This window comes from Squalius cephalus, assembly GCF_949319135.1.
Source record: "Squalius cephalus genome assembly, chromosome: 2".
Lineage (NCBI taxonomy): Eukaryota > Metazoa > Chordata > Actinopteri > Cypriniformes > Leuciscidae > Squalius > Squalius cephalus.
The window spans coordinates 64,195,400-64,212,529 of record NC_137123.1 but is presented as its reverse complement, the minus strand read 5'-3'; the positions used below and the strand labels follow the sequence as shown (position 1 = coordinate 64,212,529).

At 41.1% G+C, this 17,130-nt stretch overlaps 3 protein-coding genes across 8 annotated transcripts in view; all 3 read left to right on the top strand.

Annotated features, from left to right (window-relative positions):
* Positions 1-339: 339 nt before the first annotated feature.
* On the top strand, positions 340-7,596 carry f7i (coagulation factor VIIi). Of its 4 annotated transcripts, none has more exons than XM_079864041.1 (8): positions 340-653; positions 898-1,058; positions 1,156-1,180; positions 3,584-3,697; positions 3,764-3,901; positions 4,912-5,018; positions 5,092-5,212; positions 5,821-7,595. In XM_079864041.1, exons 2-8 carry the CDS (start codon positions 969-971, stop codon positions 6,444-6,446), a joined length of 1,221 nt encoding a protein of 406 aa, XP_079720167.1. In that variant the 5' UTR covers positions 340-653; positions 898-968; the 3' UTR covers positions 6,447-7,595. The 4 variants fall into 4 exon arrangements, with proteins under 4 accessions (XP_079720167.1, XP_079720166.1, XP_079720165.1 ...); XM_079864040.1 differs by having other exon boundaries at positions 343-717; positions 3,584-3,688; positions 5,821-7,596; XM_079864039.1 differs by having other exon boundaries at positions 344-717; positions 5,821-7,596.
* Positions 7,597-7,812: 216 nt separating this feature from the next.
* Positions 7,813-16,993, top strand: f10 (coagulation factor X). Of its 3 annotated transcripts, none has more exons than XR_013820341.1 (9): positions 7,813-8,965; positions 9,165-9,325; positions 10,773-10,797; positions 10,880-10,993; positions 11,074-11,205; positions 12,342-12,595; positions 12,709-12,826; positions 15,439-16,469; positions 16,628-16,993. XR_013820341.1 is itself a non-coding variant. In XM_079864036.1 (8 exons), the coding sequence occupies exons 1-8, from the start codon at positions 8,905-8,907 to the stop codon at positions 16,056-16,058; spliced, it is 1,485 nt and encodes a 494-aa protein (XP_079720162.1). In that variant the 5' UTR covers positions 7,813-8,904; the 3' UTR covers positions 16,059-16,993. The 3 variants fall into 3 exon arrangements, 1 of the variants encoding a protein (XP_079720162.1); XR_013820342.1 differs by having other exon boundaries at positions 8,609-8,965; positions 15,439-16,274; positions 16,523-16,993; XM_079864036.1 differs by having other exon boundaries at positions 15,439-16,993.
* A 121-nt stretch (positions 16,994-17,114) lies between these two features.
* Positions 17,115-17,130, top strand: part of prozb (protein Z, vitamin K-dependent plasma glycoprotein b) — a 9,942-nt gene continuing 9,926 nt past the window's right edge. The window contains exon 1 of the mRNA XM_079864049.1: positions 17,115-17,130. This exon is cut by the window's right edge and continues 505 nt beyond it. The gene's annotated coding sequence lies outside the window, so the exon portion shown is untranslated.

The window sequence follows — 17,130 nt, the reverse complement described above, 5'->3', positions numbered from 1 at the left end:
CGTGGCTCATTAGGACAAGAGCTCTGATTAACATGGAAAAGCTGCGTTTTATTGCGTCACAGTGTCGCGTCTGGTTAGGACAAGGTGTAATGCGTAGTTAAACACTGGCTAATGAGTGGTTTCTCACATTATACGGTTAGTACTGTTTCAGAATACTCTGTGTGAGTGAGCATAAAGTTCCTCTATTGTGTCGTATATCCGAGTGAAACTCTTCAGGAACAAGAACAAATGTGGGCGGGGCTTGATTGTGTCCGTGGGGAATTGTTTGGATGGTTGTGGTTTGCTATTGGCTGATCTCATTTGAGTGACATGTTATAGCCCCGCCCTCGTCATCAGAGAAGCGAAGAGATGCTGCAAGAGGAACTGATTCTGATTCAAGATTACCAGGAACATCAATTTAACACGATAATAATAATGTGCACCGATAAATCATTTAGAATAAAGCCGCAGTATTCCATAAACTTGTGCATTTTGATTACATGGTGACTTTAAAATCATAGCCTGGTCTAATAATGGGTTTGATTACTTAACTCATTATCAGTGTGTCTGAGTGAATCTCACACAGTCAGAAGCCCTTTGCTCCCGGTCGATCGGCTAATTTCAGTCTCTCCATCAGGATTCTGAGGAAACATTGACCACGCGTGTGTCCGGAGGTGAACATGAACACTTGTGCTGTTGTGTTGCTGTGTGTCCTGATATTTCACGGATCCATCGGTGGTAAGAATTGCGAGCGACACGAACTAAAATAACTCTTTATAATCAAAGAAAGTGACTCGCGGGCGCCCAGTGGTCTATCGGGAGTGTTCGTGTCGCTCGTGTATCGATATATAACATAGACCGCCTGTTAAATAACTTAGCGCATACTTATGTTCTACCTCTGTTTCTCGTTGTTTCCAGTCTTTCTTGACAAAGATGGCGCCAGTTCTGTGTTGCAGCGCGTGAGGCGCGCGAACTCTTTCCTAGAGGAGATGAAGCGCGGGAATCTCGAGCGCGAGTGCATCGAAGAAATCTGCGATTACGAGGAGGCGCGCGAGGTGTTCGAGGACGACACGAAGACGGTACTCACTCAGATATTCATGCGCAATATTATTACTCATCTGGTATATTATTTTAATTTAAGTAAGTTTGCGAATTCGTTTTGTTTCTCTTTTGCAGAAACAGTTTTGGTTGAGTTACTCTGGTGAGTAATGTGACACCGCTGCCCACAAAAAATAAACATGGCACACCATAGTTTCCTCAAAAAATATAGTCAATTATTTGCCTATAAATAAGTGCTTTTCACTGAGAGTATCTTTCTGACATTGTACTTATTATTAGTCAGGCATGAAAACTACTCACCTTTCGGCGAAATTCGCCGTTTTAAAACCTAAAAGGGTCACCTACGTGATTTGTAGGGGGTGTTCGAGGTCGAGGCCAGCATTTATCCCCTATAAAGTTACCATAAACTTCGCAGCTTTAAAAAACAATCATCATTCCGAATGCCGAAACATGACAGCCAATACGAGTCAGAGTAACGTTAGGGCAGAAATGTTTTCAAAGTCTTTTACACCGCGAGTCTGACAACTGGACACACTACCGAACAAAGAACCGCACGTCGGAAAGCAACCCTGAGGTAAGTTAGCTTACAATGTTAACTGTCCTGTCAGATACAGACAGCGATGTTGCCAATGTCATTATTTTTTATTTTGACATAGAAGTGGGCGAGATAATATCGCGAGCGGGCGCGGGCGCCGTGAGCGCTGAGCGAGCAGGAACAAGTATTCATTGCGCGGCTCGCGAGCCTCATGCGGCTCGCCAAGCTTTAATTTGTGGCTCGCAGTTGCATGGCGGTAAATAATACGGTGATATGATAATGCATTCACTAGAGATATTTCATAAAAACATTAATAACAAGTAGGGCTTTAACATAACCCGTTAAAAACTCAAAGTGTCAGCTCTATTACAAATTATTTCGATCGGATTGAAAGGGGTGGTTTATCGAGAGAACGTGAAAAAACTTGATCGATTGAAAACCGAAACTGAAAGGACGACGTATGACGCGCTGAACAAGCTGTTCTCCTGATTAATAAAGTGTCATATAAATGAATATCCTTTCATTCTATAATTCTCCTTTCACTCAGCATCTGTGAAGTGAAGCAGGACAACGGCTCACCAGTCCTTGTTTCAGATTATCATACAGACGACTGGTTTGGGGCATTTTTAATGCGTGATAAATAGTAGTAGTAAATAGTTTTTTTTCTCTGAGACCCGATGAAATAGGCCTACGTAGATCAGCGGCCCATTGGTTTTTTTCTTGATTGACACTGGGCTAGCCCAATCACATCTTTAATGTGAAGTATAGAAATATACTCTTTCAAGTATAGAAATTAGTACAAAACTAATTATGTAAGTTTCCTTTATTTTTCAGTGCATTTGTTTTACAATAGGCTATATGGCTATTACTATCATGGGATTAATATTATAACTATTATTGTAGTAGTAATGTAGACAGACACTGTAACTAAAAGAGTTTTGAAATTTTCTTTGTTTAATTTGCACCAGATTGATGAATTTCACATTAAAAAGCAAAAAAAATTCGTACGGGGGAGCATGCCCCCGAACCCCCCTAGAGTGGCAGAGGTCCACTCATCACAGTGATCCAAAAATCCCGTGAGAAACACTGGTAGCCTACTACAATGCCAATGCAGCTTACATGTTGTTGTTTTTGTTGTTGTTTTTTTTTTGGGGGGGGGGGGGGGGGGCTATATATGCCGCATCCTTCTCACCTTTTTTACCCCTGACCTGTTTTCATGCCTGATTAGTACAGATGTGATCACTGGACACAGTATTGTAATCATATAACTGATTTCATTATTGGTCATTACATGGACTGCTGCTCTGACAAAAAAAAAAAAAAAAAAACACAGTATTTATTGACCTGAAGTCTGTTTGTTCAAAAGGTGTTTGTTTATATGCAAGCTTGTTTCGGCCAAAAATGTAAAACATTTTAAAAGATAATTGCGACTTTTTATCTCATAATTTATAAACACGCAATTCTGACTTTATTTCTCAGAATTGCATGTTTATATCTCGCAAATCTGACTTTATAACAATCAATTGCGTGATATAAAGTCGCAATTGCGTGTTATAAAGTAGGAATTGTAAGATATAAACTCACAATTGCGAGTTATAAAGTAGGAATTGTAAGTAAACTCACAATTGCGAGTTATAAAGTCTAATTCTAAGGGTAAAAAAGACTGACTTTTTTAGTCAGAATTCCATGTTTATATCTCACAATTTTTACTTTATAACACGCAATTGTGACTTTATATCTCCCAAATGTGTGTTATGAAGTCAGAATTGCAAGATATAAACATACAATTCTGAGAAAAAGTCTTAATTGCATGTTTATAACACGCAATTCTGAGAAAAAAGATTGGATTTTTTATTCTGTGGTGGAAACAAGCTTCCATGTTTCAGCTCAGTCCAAGTCTTCAAGATGCATTGAATTCCCACCCGAAATACTGGTGTTTTCCTATTCATTACTATAAACCAACCTTTTTTTAACATTTGCTTGATTTATACATGTAATCATCTATCTAAGCTAAGGAGCCGTGCTTGACCAATCCGTGCAAGAACAACGGCACATGTGTTTATCTGGCGAGCACCTACTACTGCCTGTGTCTGGAGGGGTTCGAGGGGAAGTACTGTGAGAAAGGTGCGTGAACGTGAAAATAACCAGCAGCGTGTTCTTCTGAAAGCTCATAGATGTTTCCCCGGGCAGGGTTTGAGGAGACGCTGAAGTGTCTTCATGTGAACGGAGGCTGTGAGCAGTTCTGCGAGGCTTCGGGACCCAGGCGCTCGTGTCGCTGTGCCACGGGATACACACTGGGGGCTGACGGGACGTCTTGTGTTGCTCAAGGTGGGAAGAATATAAAAATAAAGACCTATAAACTTCAAATCTCAAAGTACACAAGGCTTATAACACTTTAAAACTCCAAACTAAACTTATTTAAAGTGCCCCATAATGCTTTTTTGAATATGACCTTTCATGTAGACAACTCAAGTCTCCTTTATTTAGATAGCGCTTTTTACAACACAGAGTGTTTCAAAGCAGCTTTACAGAGATAACAGGAAAATAATGCAACAGAGTTTGTTTCCAGAAGAAAATAGCATCACAGTCCAGCTTAAGCAAGTTCAGTGATGGTTCATTTCTGTTGTAAAAAAGTTATTAATTTAGTTAATTTATATATATAGCCGCTCTGGAGTAAACCGTGATGTCATCGTCCATCTCAGCTCAGTTCTCATATAATGGTGTCAGTGCAGGAGATCAGTAATATTGTTGAATATTAAATTAAATGTCCCCAACTAAGCAAGACATAGTGAATGTAAAAGCTCTGCAAAGATCAATTAAGTTGACTCCCAAAATAAATAAGTGATTCTGAACTGAAATGAGTCGTCAGTAATTCAGTCTCACTGAACCTGTAGGTTTGTAGCTAATTTGCATAATTGCAGCCTCTGGTGTTGATTGGCTGAGCAGCGTCTCTTAGCTCCGCCCTCAAACACTGTAGTGTATCTGAGACTGGAAGAGTTTGGCTCGTGTTGCTCATGTCGAGAAGACGCTGTTTTCTGAGATCGATACGGTAAAACCCACGCCATCGTTACTGTTCGTATCACTGTGATCAAGAGCTGAGATTCAGATATGATAATGAGCGTTTACTTTCTGACCAATCAGCTCTGACCGAGCAGCTCTCAGAGAGGCGGGGCTTAGAGAGACTGAATCCTTGATTGAGCGTTTCAGACACTGAGAGAAAAGAGCTGACGCTGCAGTGGAGATTATGAGGGAATTAAAGTTTTTTGATTTTGGATGCTTGTGAACCTGTTGCAGGAGAACCTGTTTAAATTTTCTATTTAAACTGTGATTTGTTTTAGTTAAATATCCATGTGGAAAGATTCCGCTTCAGACGACAAACGCAGATCATTCTCAAAAACAGCTTGCGGGGGGAATCCACTGTCCCAGGGGTCACTGTCCCTGGCAGGTAACAGTAAATGTGCTCGTCACCGTGTTACGAGAAGAAGTGATCAGATGATGAGTGTGTTCTGTGTCTCCAGGCGCTGATAGATTATAACGGAGAGAGTGTGTGTGGAGGCGCTCTTCTGGACGACGGCTGGGTCGTAACCGCGGCTCACTGCGTTCATCAGAAGGACCTGAAGCGACTGAAGGTTATCACAGGTGTCTGAAGTGTGGATTGATGGTTTTTATACAGTACAGGGGTGTGTTTCCCATACAACACCGTAACCCGCTGCTTAATGGAGTAGTAATGAAAATTCATTATTATTATTATTATTAAAAAATATCCTGGCTCTCCCAAGCTTTATAATGGCAGTGGATTGCAACCATCAGATTGATGCACAAAAACGTGCATCTATTCATCATAAACGAACTCCAAACGGCTCCTGTGGGATAATAAAGGCCTTCTGAAGCAAAATGATGAGTTTGTGTAAGAAAAATATTCATATTTAACACGTTACAAAGTAAAATTCTAGCTTCCGGCCAAACGAACATACGCCTAAAGCACAGCTTAACTGGCGACATCTTTCCCTGTCGGCCACCGTAACTTCTGTTGGTTGCAATTCGCAACCTCACCACTAGATGCCACTAAAATGTACACACTGCACCTTTAAATAATAAAATAATCCACTGAAGAGATGTATGTCTATACCTCACAGCCTCGCTTTCATTCCCGTTAAAAATCAAAGATGGCGCTGCTGTGAATAACGTCCATAGTGTCATTATTCAGCTGCGTTCCAGTTTTGTCTACAGCAGTTGTTTGTCCTCAGGTGATCATGACCTGGATGTGATGGACGGCCCAGAGGAGGCGTATGATGTTTCTGCTGTGGTTATCCACCAGAGTTACGACCCCGTCTCACTGGATAGTGACCTGGCCCTCCTGAAGCTTCATGAAGAACTCAAGCTCTCAGCGTACGCCGTGCCCGTATGCTTGCCCACGGCACAGCTATCACAGGACGAGCTCTTAGCTGTACGCTTCCACACGCTCAGCGGATGGAGCAAGCGAACCGTCGGGCACAACATCCACTCGTCGCGAGGCCTGAGCGCCCCGTCGTCTGGCGCTCTACAGCGGCTCAGCGTCCCGCTAGTGCCCACAGATCAGTGTGTGTCAAGCAGCCGCGTCAACATCACTGCTAACATGTTCTGCGCGGGCTACATCGTGGGCGAACACGAGTCCTGCCGAGGACATGACGGAAGCCCGCTAGTCACGCGCTACGAGGGAACCTCATTCCTCACGGGCGTCGTGTCGTGGGGTAAAGGCTGCCATCGGCCGGGGTACTACGGGATTTACACCAAAGTGGCTAACTTCTTAAAATGGATTGAAATGGTTGTGAAAACTCCCGTTGAGGGGTTGAATAATATCAGTGGATCTTCTGTTGTCTTTACCCGAGGTTAAAGGTTTCGCCACTGAAGAAGCATTTTCGGTTCCCCAAAGAACCTTTCAGGGATCAGTTCTTGACCTGTTAAAGGGATAGTTCACCAAAAAATTAAATTTACCCCATGATTTACTCACCCTCAAGTCATCCTAGGTGTATATGACAATCTTCTTTCAGACGAATACAATCAGAGTTATATTAAAAAATGTCCTGATTCTTCCAAGCTTTATAATGGGAGTGAATGGCCGGTTTCTGTTTCGAAGTCCATAAAACTGCATCTGTCCATCATAAAAGTGCATCTTTCCATGATAAAAGTGCATCTATCCATGATAAAAGTGCATCTATCCATGATAAAAGTGCATCTTTCCATGATAAAAGTACATCTTTCCATGATAAAACCATGAATGGTTATGAAAACTCCCGTTGAGGGGTTGAATAATATCAGTGGATCTCCTGTTGTCTTTACCCGAGGTTAAAGGTTTCGCCACTGAAGAAGCACTTCCGGTTCCCCAAAGAACCTTTAGGATCTGAACTTAAATGGTTGTAATTCATGAATGCTTTGGAATACAGACCTAAGGTTGGTCTCTTTTTTAGAAAAGACACTCAGCGGATTATTGCAGAAGTGAAAGCATGTACAAAATAATTTGGACTATTGGTTTTGGACTAACTAATATGGATTGCTAGAGAATCAAACCAAGTTAAGTTCCATATTTAAAGTTGATATCATCCATAACATCCACAGAACCTTTGCATTGCACAAAAGGTTCTTTATAGTGGAAAAAGGTTCTTTAGATTATTAAAATGTTCTTCACTCTAAGAAAAAAATGGTTCTTTTAAGAACTGATCGCTGAAAGGTTCTTTAGGGAACCAAAAGGTTCTTCTGTGGAACCCCTTTTTGGAACCTTTATTTGTAAGAGTGTGAGATGAGCTTTGAAATAAAACAGTGATTCTGAGCCTTGTGTGTGTGTGCTTCTGTCACTCATGCGTGTTCGAGGGACGGTTAGACAGTCATTAACTGGAACTGCATTGATTTTCTAGTGCAGATGTTGCTCTGGTCTAATCATACACCAGACGTGACCCTGTGCGAGGCCAGACCTCATCTCTCCTGTGCATTTTGTGTACATTATATTAGTCTGATAAAACAAAGATAAGGTTCACATATTAAAGGCCCAACTTCATCCCTGCAAACTAATTCATGAAACACTGAAAATCACCAGCTTTTTTAGATTATCAAACAATTGACTAAGAGGATGTTGTTCACTTGTTTTATCACCAGACAGAACCCCTTAAAATGAATCACTTGTTGTGTGGATAAAAGCATCTGCTAAATAAATAAATATAGGCTAAGTATGAATCACTAGGCGCTTTTCCATTACCCTTCAAAATGCAAATTGAAAATGGCAACACGTCAATTTCGCAAAAACTCCCATATTTCGCAAAAAAGTTTTTACGCTGGCATGAGGAGGTTTTTCAGGCAGTTCGAAAAAGGAATATTTCACAAAACTGCAATGGAAACAGTTTTTGTGCATTTACAGGTCACTTTCATATGCATGTTTGGACAGTAGACGAGACAGCTCTTTATTAAACTTTATTAAAAGACTAAAGGAATACTGGATTCTAAACCACTAAGAAATGCAGAAATGAAGCAGAAATGAGGGAGAAACACACAGAAACTCCTCATACGAGCCGCTCTCAGTATAAGAGTCTGTCCTAGCCATTAAAGCTTGTATAACACGCCTACGACTCTTTACAGGAATAATAATAGCTAGTGTGGCGGCTCAGATATATGTAAACCTACTAACATCCATTACCATAATTGTTGGAATGACTGATCATGAGCGAAAAAAAATGTAAGTTTCAGTCGCACAACATCGTTTAATGGAAACGCCGTCATTTCACAATAGTTTTTTATCGACATTTAAAAAATAGATTGCGCAAATCTGTCATGGAAATGCAGACACTGACATTATTGAGACATACTGTCTCAGTCATCATTAAAGTGAAGTTACACTCGTCTTTTCTCCTCTATTGTGTCATTTATCCAAATGAAACGCTTCTGGAACAAGAACAAATGTGGGCGGGGCTTGATTGTGTCTGTGGGGAATTGATTGGATGGTTGTGGTTTGCTATTGGCTGATCTCATGTGAGTGACAGGTTATAGCCACGCCCACATCATCAGAGAAGAGAAGAGATTCTGCAAGAGGAACTTATTCTGATTCAAGATTACTAAAACACCCATAAATCATTATTGCGCTTCTCCAATCTCATTTGTGTTTGTTTGGAGAACGTGAGGATTCCTACAGCTCTCTCTGGTTTCATGATCTCTAAACTGAAACCTCACACACGTCGAGTGTGTAAACGACTGAGTTTCTCCTCCCTCTGTTCCTCTCTCCCCCTCCCAGCGCTCAGTTCATTGACCTTCTCTCTGCTTTCTGAACGATCCTCTAACGTGAAAGAGCTAAACGCCGACGACCGACCATGTCTTGGGTCTACTGGAAATTTCTGTGCTTGTTTCTAGTGCACGGCCTGTGCTCGGAAGGTGAGTGTCGTCTCGAATCTGACAAACTGAAGCTTCAGAACGACTGATTTCTCTGTTCCTGTTGTTCTTTAAGGCCCAGTCGATGTCAGAGGGATTTTAACTGTGCTTTGGTTTATTTCACAACACTCCTCTGCTATCAGTCTCTGGAGGAGGGAGGCTTTGGTGTTGATAATGATGATGAAGTCATGTGTTTTTCCAGTCTTCCTTCGCCCTCGAGACGCTAGTCAGATCCTGATCCGCCGCCGGCGCGCAAACTCCATGTTCGAGGAGATGAAGAAGGGCAACATGGAGCGCGAGTGCGTTGAGGAGCGCTGCAGTTACGAGGAGGCCAGAGAAATCTTCGAGGATGTTAAAAAGACGGTCTGTTTGTTCAATTCTTCACTGGAATCTTCCAAGAAATCAATTTTGCACTTTTAGGCCCAAAACACGCAACCACTGCAGACACTGATAGACACTATTCCCTCAGTGTTCACATCATTTGAGAAAATAAGTAAATTCACTCAGTTACTGTGTGCCACTTAAAATAATTAAATTGAAAATATTAATATTAATATCCCAGCTAATAAAAATATGTTCTGGGAACATTTTGATAACATTCACAGTAAAACCCTAATGCTCAAAATAATGAATTGGTTTGAGTAGAGCCAACTTAAATTATACAAATTAGTTTCATCAAATGAACTTTTATGAGTATTTAGAACTTTCTTTTTCTTTTGAGTTCACAAAACTGACACATTTTAAGTAAGTTGAATTGTTTCATTGTTTTGAGTTCTGTGAACTTGTTTCTTTTAATTTAGACAAACTTAAAGTTGAAACTGGGCTGGGATTTCTATTTCCCAGCATGCTTTGCCATGACACTTAAAAGGGAGAGTAAATGCTCAAATTAAGTGTTATATAATGCGTTTTTGTGCCAGATTAATGTTAAGTGCGGAAAATTTTGTCGAGTTTAATCTTTTGTTATGCTAATTTAGAAGAGTTTCTGTTATATGGTTTTTTGGGGGGGTTACCATCATGGTGATGAGAAGAGCATAAGCATAATAATAATGTATGAAAAATGTTCAAAATTGCTGTACATTTATCAAGTGCAATGCAGTGCTAATGCTATCAAAGCATTGTGTCACCAATTAGCAAGGTAGCTTTTTTTTATTAGCTAGTTAAAGCTAGCACATTTTCCACCACTAAAAATATTTAAGTTGAGATTACATGAAAATTAAGTTGTGTATAAATTAGCTTACTCAAATATTTAAAGTTAAAAGCAATTCAAATGTATGATTACAAAATAAAAATCTGCAAGTTCTGCTTACTTAAACGTTAAATTTCTGAACTTATGTAACTGATTACCTCAAATTATTTGAGTTTTGCCAATTTATTCTGGTTTACAGTGTTCCCATTAAGTTACTGAAGTGTTATTTCTATAAGTTTCACTTTATCATTCTTCAAACATTATGGGAATGTTACTTTTGAATGTTCTCTGAATGTTCTGAAACAAGTAGTAACATTTAAAAAACATTAGATGAACATCTAAGTAATTTGAGAACGTTATTAAAAATTAAAATGGCAGTATTTTCACTATGATTTCCCCCATGACAGAGTTGAACTATTGATTTCTGTTTGAACCATCTGAAGAAAATCGTTTAAACATATTTAAAAAAATAACCACATGGACTGTAAAGACCGTGATACGCCACTGAGTCTGAATGACACGCCAATGAAACACCAACACGCCACTGAATGCTTCTGGTGTGCATTAAATGAAGGTTGACTTCATCTGACGGATGTGTTGTTGTTCTTCTCTTTTCTCTCTCAGAATGAGTTCTGGCACGTGTACGTCGGTGAGTGCCTGTAACGATCCTGCGCTTCAGTTTGGTTTTAATGGTAAAGTAAGTCTTGATACCAGCGGTTGTGTTTCTACAGATGGAGACGCGTGTTTGTCTCAGCCGTGTTTGAATGGTGGCGAGTGCAAAGATGCGATCGGGCCGTACACGTGTTTCTGTCAGCAAGGGTTTAAGGGCTACAACTGTGAGATCGGTAAAGAGCCTCCTGATGCTCAGTAATCACACAACAGACCGTCAGACCAGCGGCGCGCTGAACACTGTGTTTCTCTGCAGCGATTCCTGCGCTCTGCGAGAGTCAAAACGGAGGCTGTGATCACTTCTGCAGGGTGATGGAGAAAACCGCCATTTGTTCGTGTGCCAAAGGCTACGAGCTGGGCGATAACGGGAAGTCGTGCCACTCTAATGGTAAATGATGTTCTGATGTGAGCGAGACGTTTATCCGCCGATTATCTTCCAGTTTCATCCTTCCCTTGGGTCATTTTGACCCGGAATTGTTTTATTTATTTTTTATAAAAAAAAAATTGAGTGTTCATCAGGACTTTTGTCGCATTTGAACCACGAATACACACAAAAAAATTAATGGTTTCAAGGAGTTTTGTGGTTGTAAAAAGTTACGAATCCTTCACTCACGAGTCAATTTGCCCCCCTTAGGAATGAATGGAATGCGAGGAATGCTTCAGTTCACATAGAAACACCTAAAAATGCTAAAACTTTACCAATAAATGATTGTATAATGTCTACATGTGTATCTGAATGCACACTGAAGAGAAACTGGCTTTAGAACCCAGAGGAACAGCTCATTTACTCCATATAGAGATATAAGCCCATCTAGAGTCATCAAATATCATCTTATATTATTTTTTTCCACAAGAGGTCGGCAAAGTATGGAAGCTTGGTTCCGCCACAGAATAAAACATTTTTAAAATAATTGCGACTTTTTATCTCACAATTGCGAGTTTACATCTCGCAATTCTGACTTTATTTCTCAGAATTGCGTGAAATAAAGTCAGAATTGCGAGATATAGTCAGAATTGCGTGAAATAAAGTCGCAATTGTGTGTTAAAAAGTCAGAATTGCGAGATAAAGTCAGAATTGCATGAAATAAAGTCAGAATTGCGAGATATAAAGTCAGAATTGCGTGAAATAAAGTCAGAATTGCGAGATATAAAGTCAGAATTGCATGAAATAAAGTCAGAATTGCGAGATATAAAGTCAGAATTGCGTGAAATAAAGTCGCAATTGCGTGTTATAATACAAGATTCCATAGCAAAGACACCCAATGTAAGATATTTAGAGCTGAATTAAAAGGTTTATGCATGAAATTTATTTTGAATTTAAGTTGAAAGAATGTGAGGAATGTGCTTAAATTACTATTTATTTATTGATTAAATCTAGTAATTTATATTTAAAAAATAGAATAAGCTTTCTGGACGAAAAAAAAAGGTATAATTTTCGGGCTTCGGGTCATTTTGACCCGCGAGGGAAGGATTTGTTGCAGGACGCGAGGGAAGAAAGAGGGTTAAACAACCCTTTGGTTTCAGATCCTTTCAAATGCGGCGTCGTTCATCCCCAGAAGACCAGAAGCATCTTCATGCTAATGCCAAACATCTCCAACTCTGAGAACCAAGAGGAGACTGCCGGAAACGCCACAATCCCGCCGGTTAACGAGACGATCATGTTCGGCCTCGACGAGCAGTCCATTGTAAAAGAGGAGGCGGTTTTACCCAAATCATACACAGGAGACGCGAGAATCGTCAACGGTGTGGAATGTCCTCCTGGAGAATGTCCGTGGCAGGTACAGACACACACACACACACACTTGGGCTCTTCTTGTGCATGATATTTAATTGAGGTTGTGGAGACATGCCAGTTTTAGTTTGTTATTGCTGACGTGGGACGTTCTCTCAGGCTCTTCTCGTTAATGAAGACAACATCGGCTTCTGTGGCGGCACCATCCTGAACCAGCACTTCATTCTGTCGGCCGCTCACTGTATGAACCAGTCGCTCTCCACCAGGGTGGTTTTAGGTACGGCCTTTTATAAACTTCTTAAACTTCAACATTTGTGTCAAAACTGAAATATTTTCATGCACATTTGATGCACAGAATAGCTGAATGATATTCTTCAAATTAACAGCAGTATTGTTTGTTTTTTGGTGTTTTTTCTCCTTTTTTTAAATGTTTTATTACATTAATTCAAATAAATGTTCTTTATTTATATCAACGGTCCCATTTAGAACTTTTACATCCATGGAATCTTTCTTCACTCTTAAAAATAAAGAGGGGTTTCGCAACCATTTCTGGTTCCCCAAAGAACCTTACGTGATCAGTTCTTAAAGTCCCACTGAAGTGTCTTTGTTTGATGCATTGATGTAATTTCCACTGAAACAGAAGTTAAGGCAGGACATATTGAATGGCTTCTCCCCCTTTTCAAATAGCCAATAGCGTTTAGTTTAGCTCACAGACCATGTGACAGCACCATGGAAGCGAATCGAGCGCTGATGATACACTGGATTCAACAGTAGAGATGTGAATAAACTCAAGCCATTTCATTCTTAACCAGCATACAGTTGGAAAACGGGATAAAACTGGAGCGTTTGTAGCCTGGCTAACGTCAGACGAGGTCTGGGAACCACATGTTCGTTTTCTCGTATTTGAGGCGTGGTTTACGAATGCCCAGAGCCGTTTATTGGGCGCTGCGAATCAAATGTGCCTGTACGTAGCTCATAGCCAATCGTTTCAATTATACCAGATGACGTATGTAGAGCGACAGAAATTCGACAAGGAAGAAGACGATGGGTCAGAGATTTATGTGTACACGATGGCGTTCAGCGACTATTGCCGTTTGTGCAATAATGCACACGTCTGATGCCATGTTGGATCCATAGATATAAACAAACTGCTTCGGTGTGTCGCATAGACATCGTCATCGTCTTGCTGCTCCCTCCCCGTTCTGTGATTGGTCCCCTCGCTGAGGTGAAAATCTGGTCCATGGTGTCCAGGCTGCCTAGCAGCGGGAATAAAATCGCACTGCGCACAAGGCAGCATGGGGAAACCCAGGCTAGAGCGTTTGAGTAACCGAACACACATCTCTGACCCATATTCCTCTGTGACGCGCAGGCCCGGGGTGGATAATCGGGAGAATTCCCTGTGGGCCGCTTCACTTCTGGGCCGGTCGAGGATTTTTTTTTTCACATTTGTCACGTTAGTTACATTAGGCTACACACGTTCCGCATTCTGACACCGCAGCGCGCAGCCTCTGCATGGGTTGTACCATGTGAGGGAGTTCTCCCCTCCCCCCTATAGAATTGGTTGGGTCCATAACCCGTCTTTTCCAAAACATTTTCTCAGGTAGGCTACCGCCGGCCGCGGCACCGCCGGCGCCTACCGATAGCTGGGCCGGCCCTACCTTAACGCGTCAGGGAGGATGTATGGGAGGTAGAGGCCAGGAGGTATGGAAGCTTGTTTCCGCCACAGAATAAAACATTTTAAAAGATAATTGCGACTTTTTATCTCACAATTGCGAGTTTACTTCTCGCAATTCTGACTTTATTTCTCAGAATTGCGTGTTATAAAGTCAGAATTGCGTGAAATAAAGTCAGAATTGCGTGAAATAAAGTCGCAATTGCTTCTTATAAAGTCTAAGTGAATTATTAATTAACCTTTACATTATTTGTTGAACCATGGTATTTATACAAACTACACATTAGTAAGAGCTGAACTGTTGCTTCATTTATCCAATTTGGAAAAAGTGCTAATTTGGAATTCCACCATGGAAAAAGTGGGCCGGTCTTGGGCCTGAAACTCCCGGGCTGAAAAGTGGCCCCACTCCGGCCCTGGTGACGCGTCAACGCTCGCTTCGGCCAGGTGGTGTTTATAGCAGAGGGGGGTGGAGCTTTAGATTCTAGAGAGCATTTGATTTGACACAAGATGTAATAAGACGTTGAAGTCCGCAGTGATGTCATAAAAATCCATGATCCATTTTAGCGAAAGTGAGAGACTGTAAGTATTGAATGCTCTTAAATGCCAATTTTGTCATTGTTTTGGAACACACCAGCAAAGTTACTGTTGCTATGTCCGACAAGCCACGCCGCTCTCACACACACGTTCTCACGCAGTGAACAATACACCGTGGAGCAGAGAGGACACTGACAACACACTGACAGACAGGACAGACCAGCTTACTTTTGATATCAAACAAAGTCTCAACTTTCAAATTTGGTCATTTTTAAAGAAATTTAAACATTAAATACCGTTTTGTGGCTCTTTAATGTGTCGTGACAGATCACCTCAGTTAAAGCTGCTCGTGAACCGATCATCTCTTCCTTCTAGTTCATTTATAGCATCAAATAAACATGAATGAACATCAGAAGGTATGTTGTTTCAACTGTGGAAAGACGTCAGTACACTCGGTTTTTCAAGTTCAAATCCACCGCCGTTTATCTACTAACTCTCCTGACTGCTTTGTCGGACAAAAATGGCGGATTATGATTGGTCAGATCGCCTGTCACAGGGTACACCCTATTTACATGTTAGCATTTTGGCCGATGCTTTTATCTAACTTGCATTGCAATCAAGGCACACATTTGCATTCGACCAGTTCTTGGGCGTTTTCATTAGCGTTTGTGTCTTTCTGTCAGGTGAGTATGACACGCTGGTCAAAGAGGGTCGCGAGGTCATGCACGACGTAGACGAGATTCTGATCCACAAGAACTTCATGCCGAACACCTACCACAACGACATCGCCCTCATTAAGCTCAGCAAGCCCATCACATTCACCGACTACATCATCCCCGCATGCCTCCCGGAGTACGACTTCGCGGAGCGCGTGCTAATGCTCCAGCAGAATGGCATGGTTAGCGGCTTCGGTCGCGTGCGCGAGGGCGGGCTTCAGTCCACCGTCCTCCAGAAGCTAGCGGTGCCGTACGTCGACCGCGCTACGTGCATCGAGTCCAGCCAGTTCCGGATCACCAACCGCATGTTCTGCGCCGGATACGACCAGGAGGAGAAAGACGCGTGCCAAGGCGATAGCGGCGGCCCGCATGTGACGCGCTACAAGGACACGTGGTTCGTGACGGGCGTGGTGAGCTGGGGCGAGGGATGCGCACGCAAGGGCAAGTACGGCATCTACACGCAGGTTTCCAAGTACATCCAGTGGATCCAGAACGCCATGGCTAAAGTCATGCCAAAGATGGGAGCTTCGGAGAAACCCAAAGCAAAGCGAGAGCTGCTTCGGAAGACGCCTGTACGAAGAGTCTGACGCGAATCTATCCAAGTCGACACAGTCTTAATTCATGTTGATGATTTATCCCAGCTAACAAAAACATTTTCTAAGAATGATTTGCTAACGTTCCCATGAAGTTATTAAAACGTTATTTCTGAATGTACGGGTTTCTTTTAGCCATGCAAATGTTAAAAGAGTATAAAATCAAGATGCATTTACTGGAGAAGCAAAATGACTGAAGATATTAAAGGAGTAGTTCACTTTAAAATTACAATTAGCCCATGATTTACTCGCCCTCAAGTCATCCTAGGTGTATAAGACATTCTTTTTCCAAAAAAATAATCGTGGCTCTTCCAAGCTTTATAATGGCAGTGAATTTCAACCAACAGTATGAAGCTCATAAAAGTGCATCTATCCATCATAAAGTGCTCCACAGGCTCCGGGGGGGTAATAAAGGCGTCTGAAAGAAGAATGCTACACCTAATGATGACTTGAGGGAGAGTAAATCATGGGCTAATTTTCATTTTAAAAAGAACTACTCCTTTAAGGGAACATATTCCATTTCATGACATTATGGGAGTTACTTTTGAATGTTCTCTGAGTAGTAACATTTAAAAAACGTTCAATGAACGATTGTTTTTGTGCTAACGTTTTGAGAACATTCTTAAAGAGCACATAACTTTGAACAAACGTTCTGTTAATGTTACGGGAAGAACGTTTCTGAAAACGTTCCCGTTAGCTGAGATTCTACAGAAAACCATTTTTGTTTTCATAATCTTGTATGTAACTTACTCCACTTATGAACCTATTCAATCAAATCATCATTGATGAAATAATAACTAAACTATATAATATTTCTAGTTAAATCTTGTCACGTTATGGAGGTAATGCGATTTGTCAGTGCTGTTTCATGTTGACTCATTCAAATGAGATTTACAGTTTTAATAAAGACAACACAGTTGATTTTATAAGCTGTCTCTGTCATATTCTTATCGTATAAAGTTTAAAGCTGGCAGCCGTACTCTTGTAAACAATCTCAACTTGTTTTCTTTTGTCATGAGCTTTTTTTGTTTTGTTTTGTTTGAGTTTTACCTTCTTCCCAAAAGTT

Bases quoted from the DNA above. Each gene is read 5' to 3' on its own strand.
- f10 (XM_079864036.1), top strand. From the start codon at position 8,905: ATGTCTTGGGTCTACTGGAAATTTCTGTGCTTGTTTCTAGTGCACGGC. The intron at 10,994-11,073 runs GTAAAGAGCCTC...GTTTCTCTGCAG, and splicing joins GGGCTACAACTGTGAGATCG to CGATTCCTGCGCTCTGCGAG. The intron at 12,827-15,438 runs GTACGGCCTTTT...TCTTTCTGTCAG, and splicing joins CTCCACCAGGGTGGTTTTAG to GTGAGTATGACACGCTGGTC.
- f7i (XM_079864039.1), top strand. From the start codon at position 660: ATGAACACTTGTGCTGTTGTGTTGCTGTGTGTCCTGATATTTCACGGA. The intron at 718-897 runs GTAAGAATTGCG...CGTTGTTTCCAG, and splicing joins ATTTCACGGATCCATCGGTG to TCTTTCTTGACAAAGATGGC. The intron at 3,698-3,763 runs GTGCGTGAACGT...TTCCCCGGGCAG, and splicing joins GGGGAAGTACTGTGAGAAAG to GGTTTGAGGAGACGCTGAAG.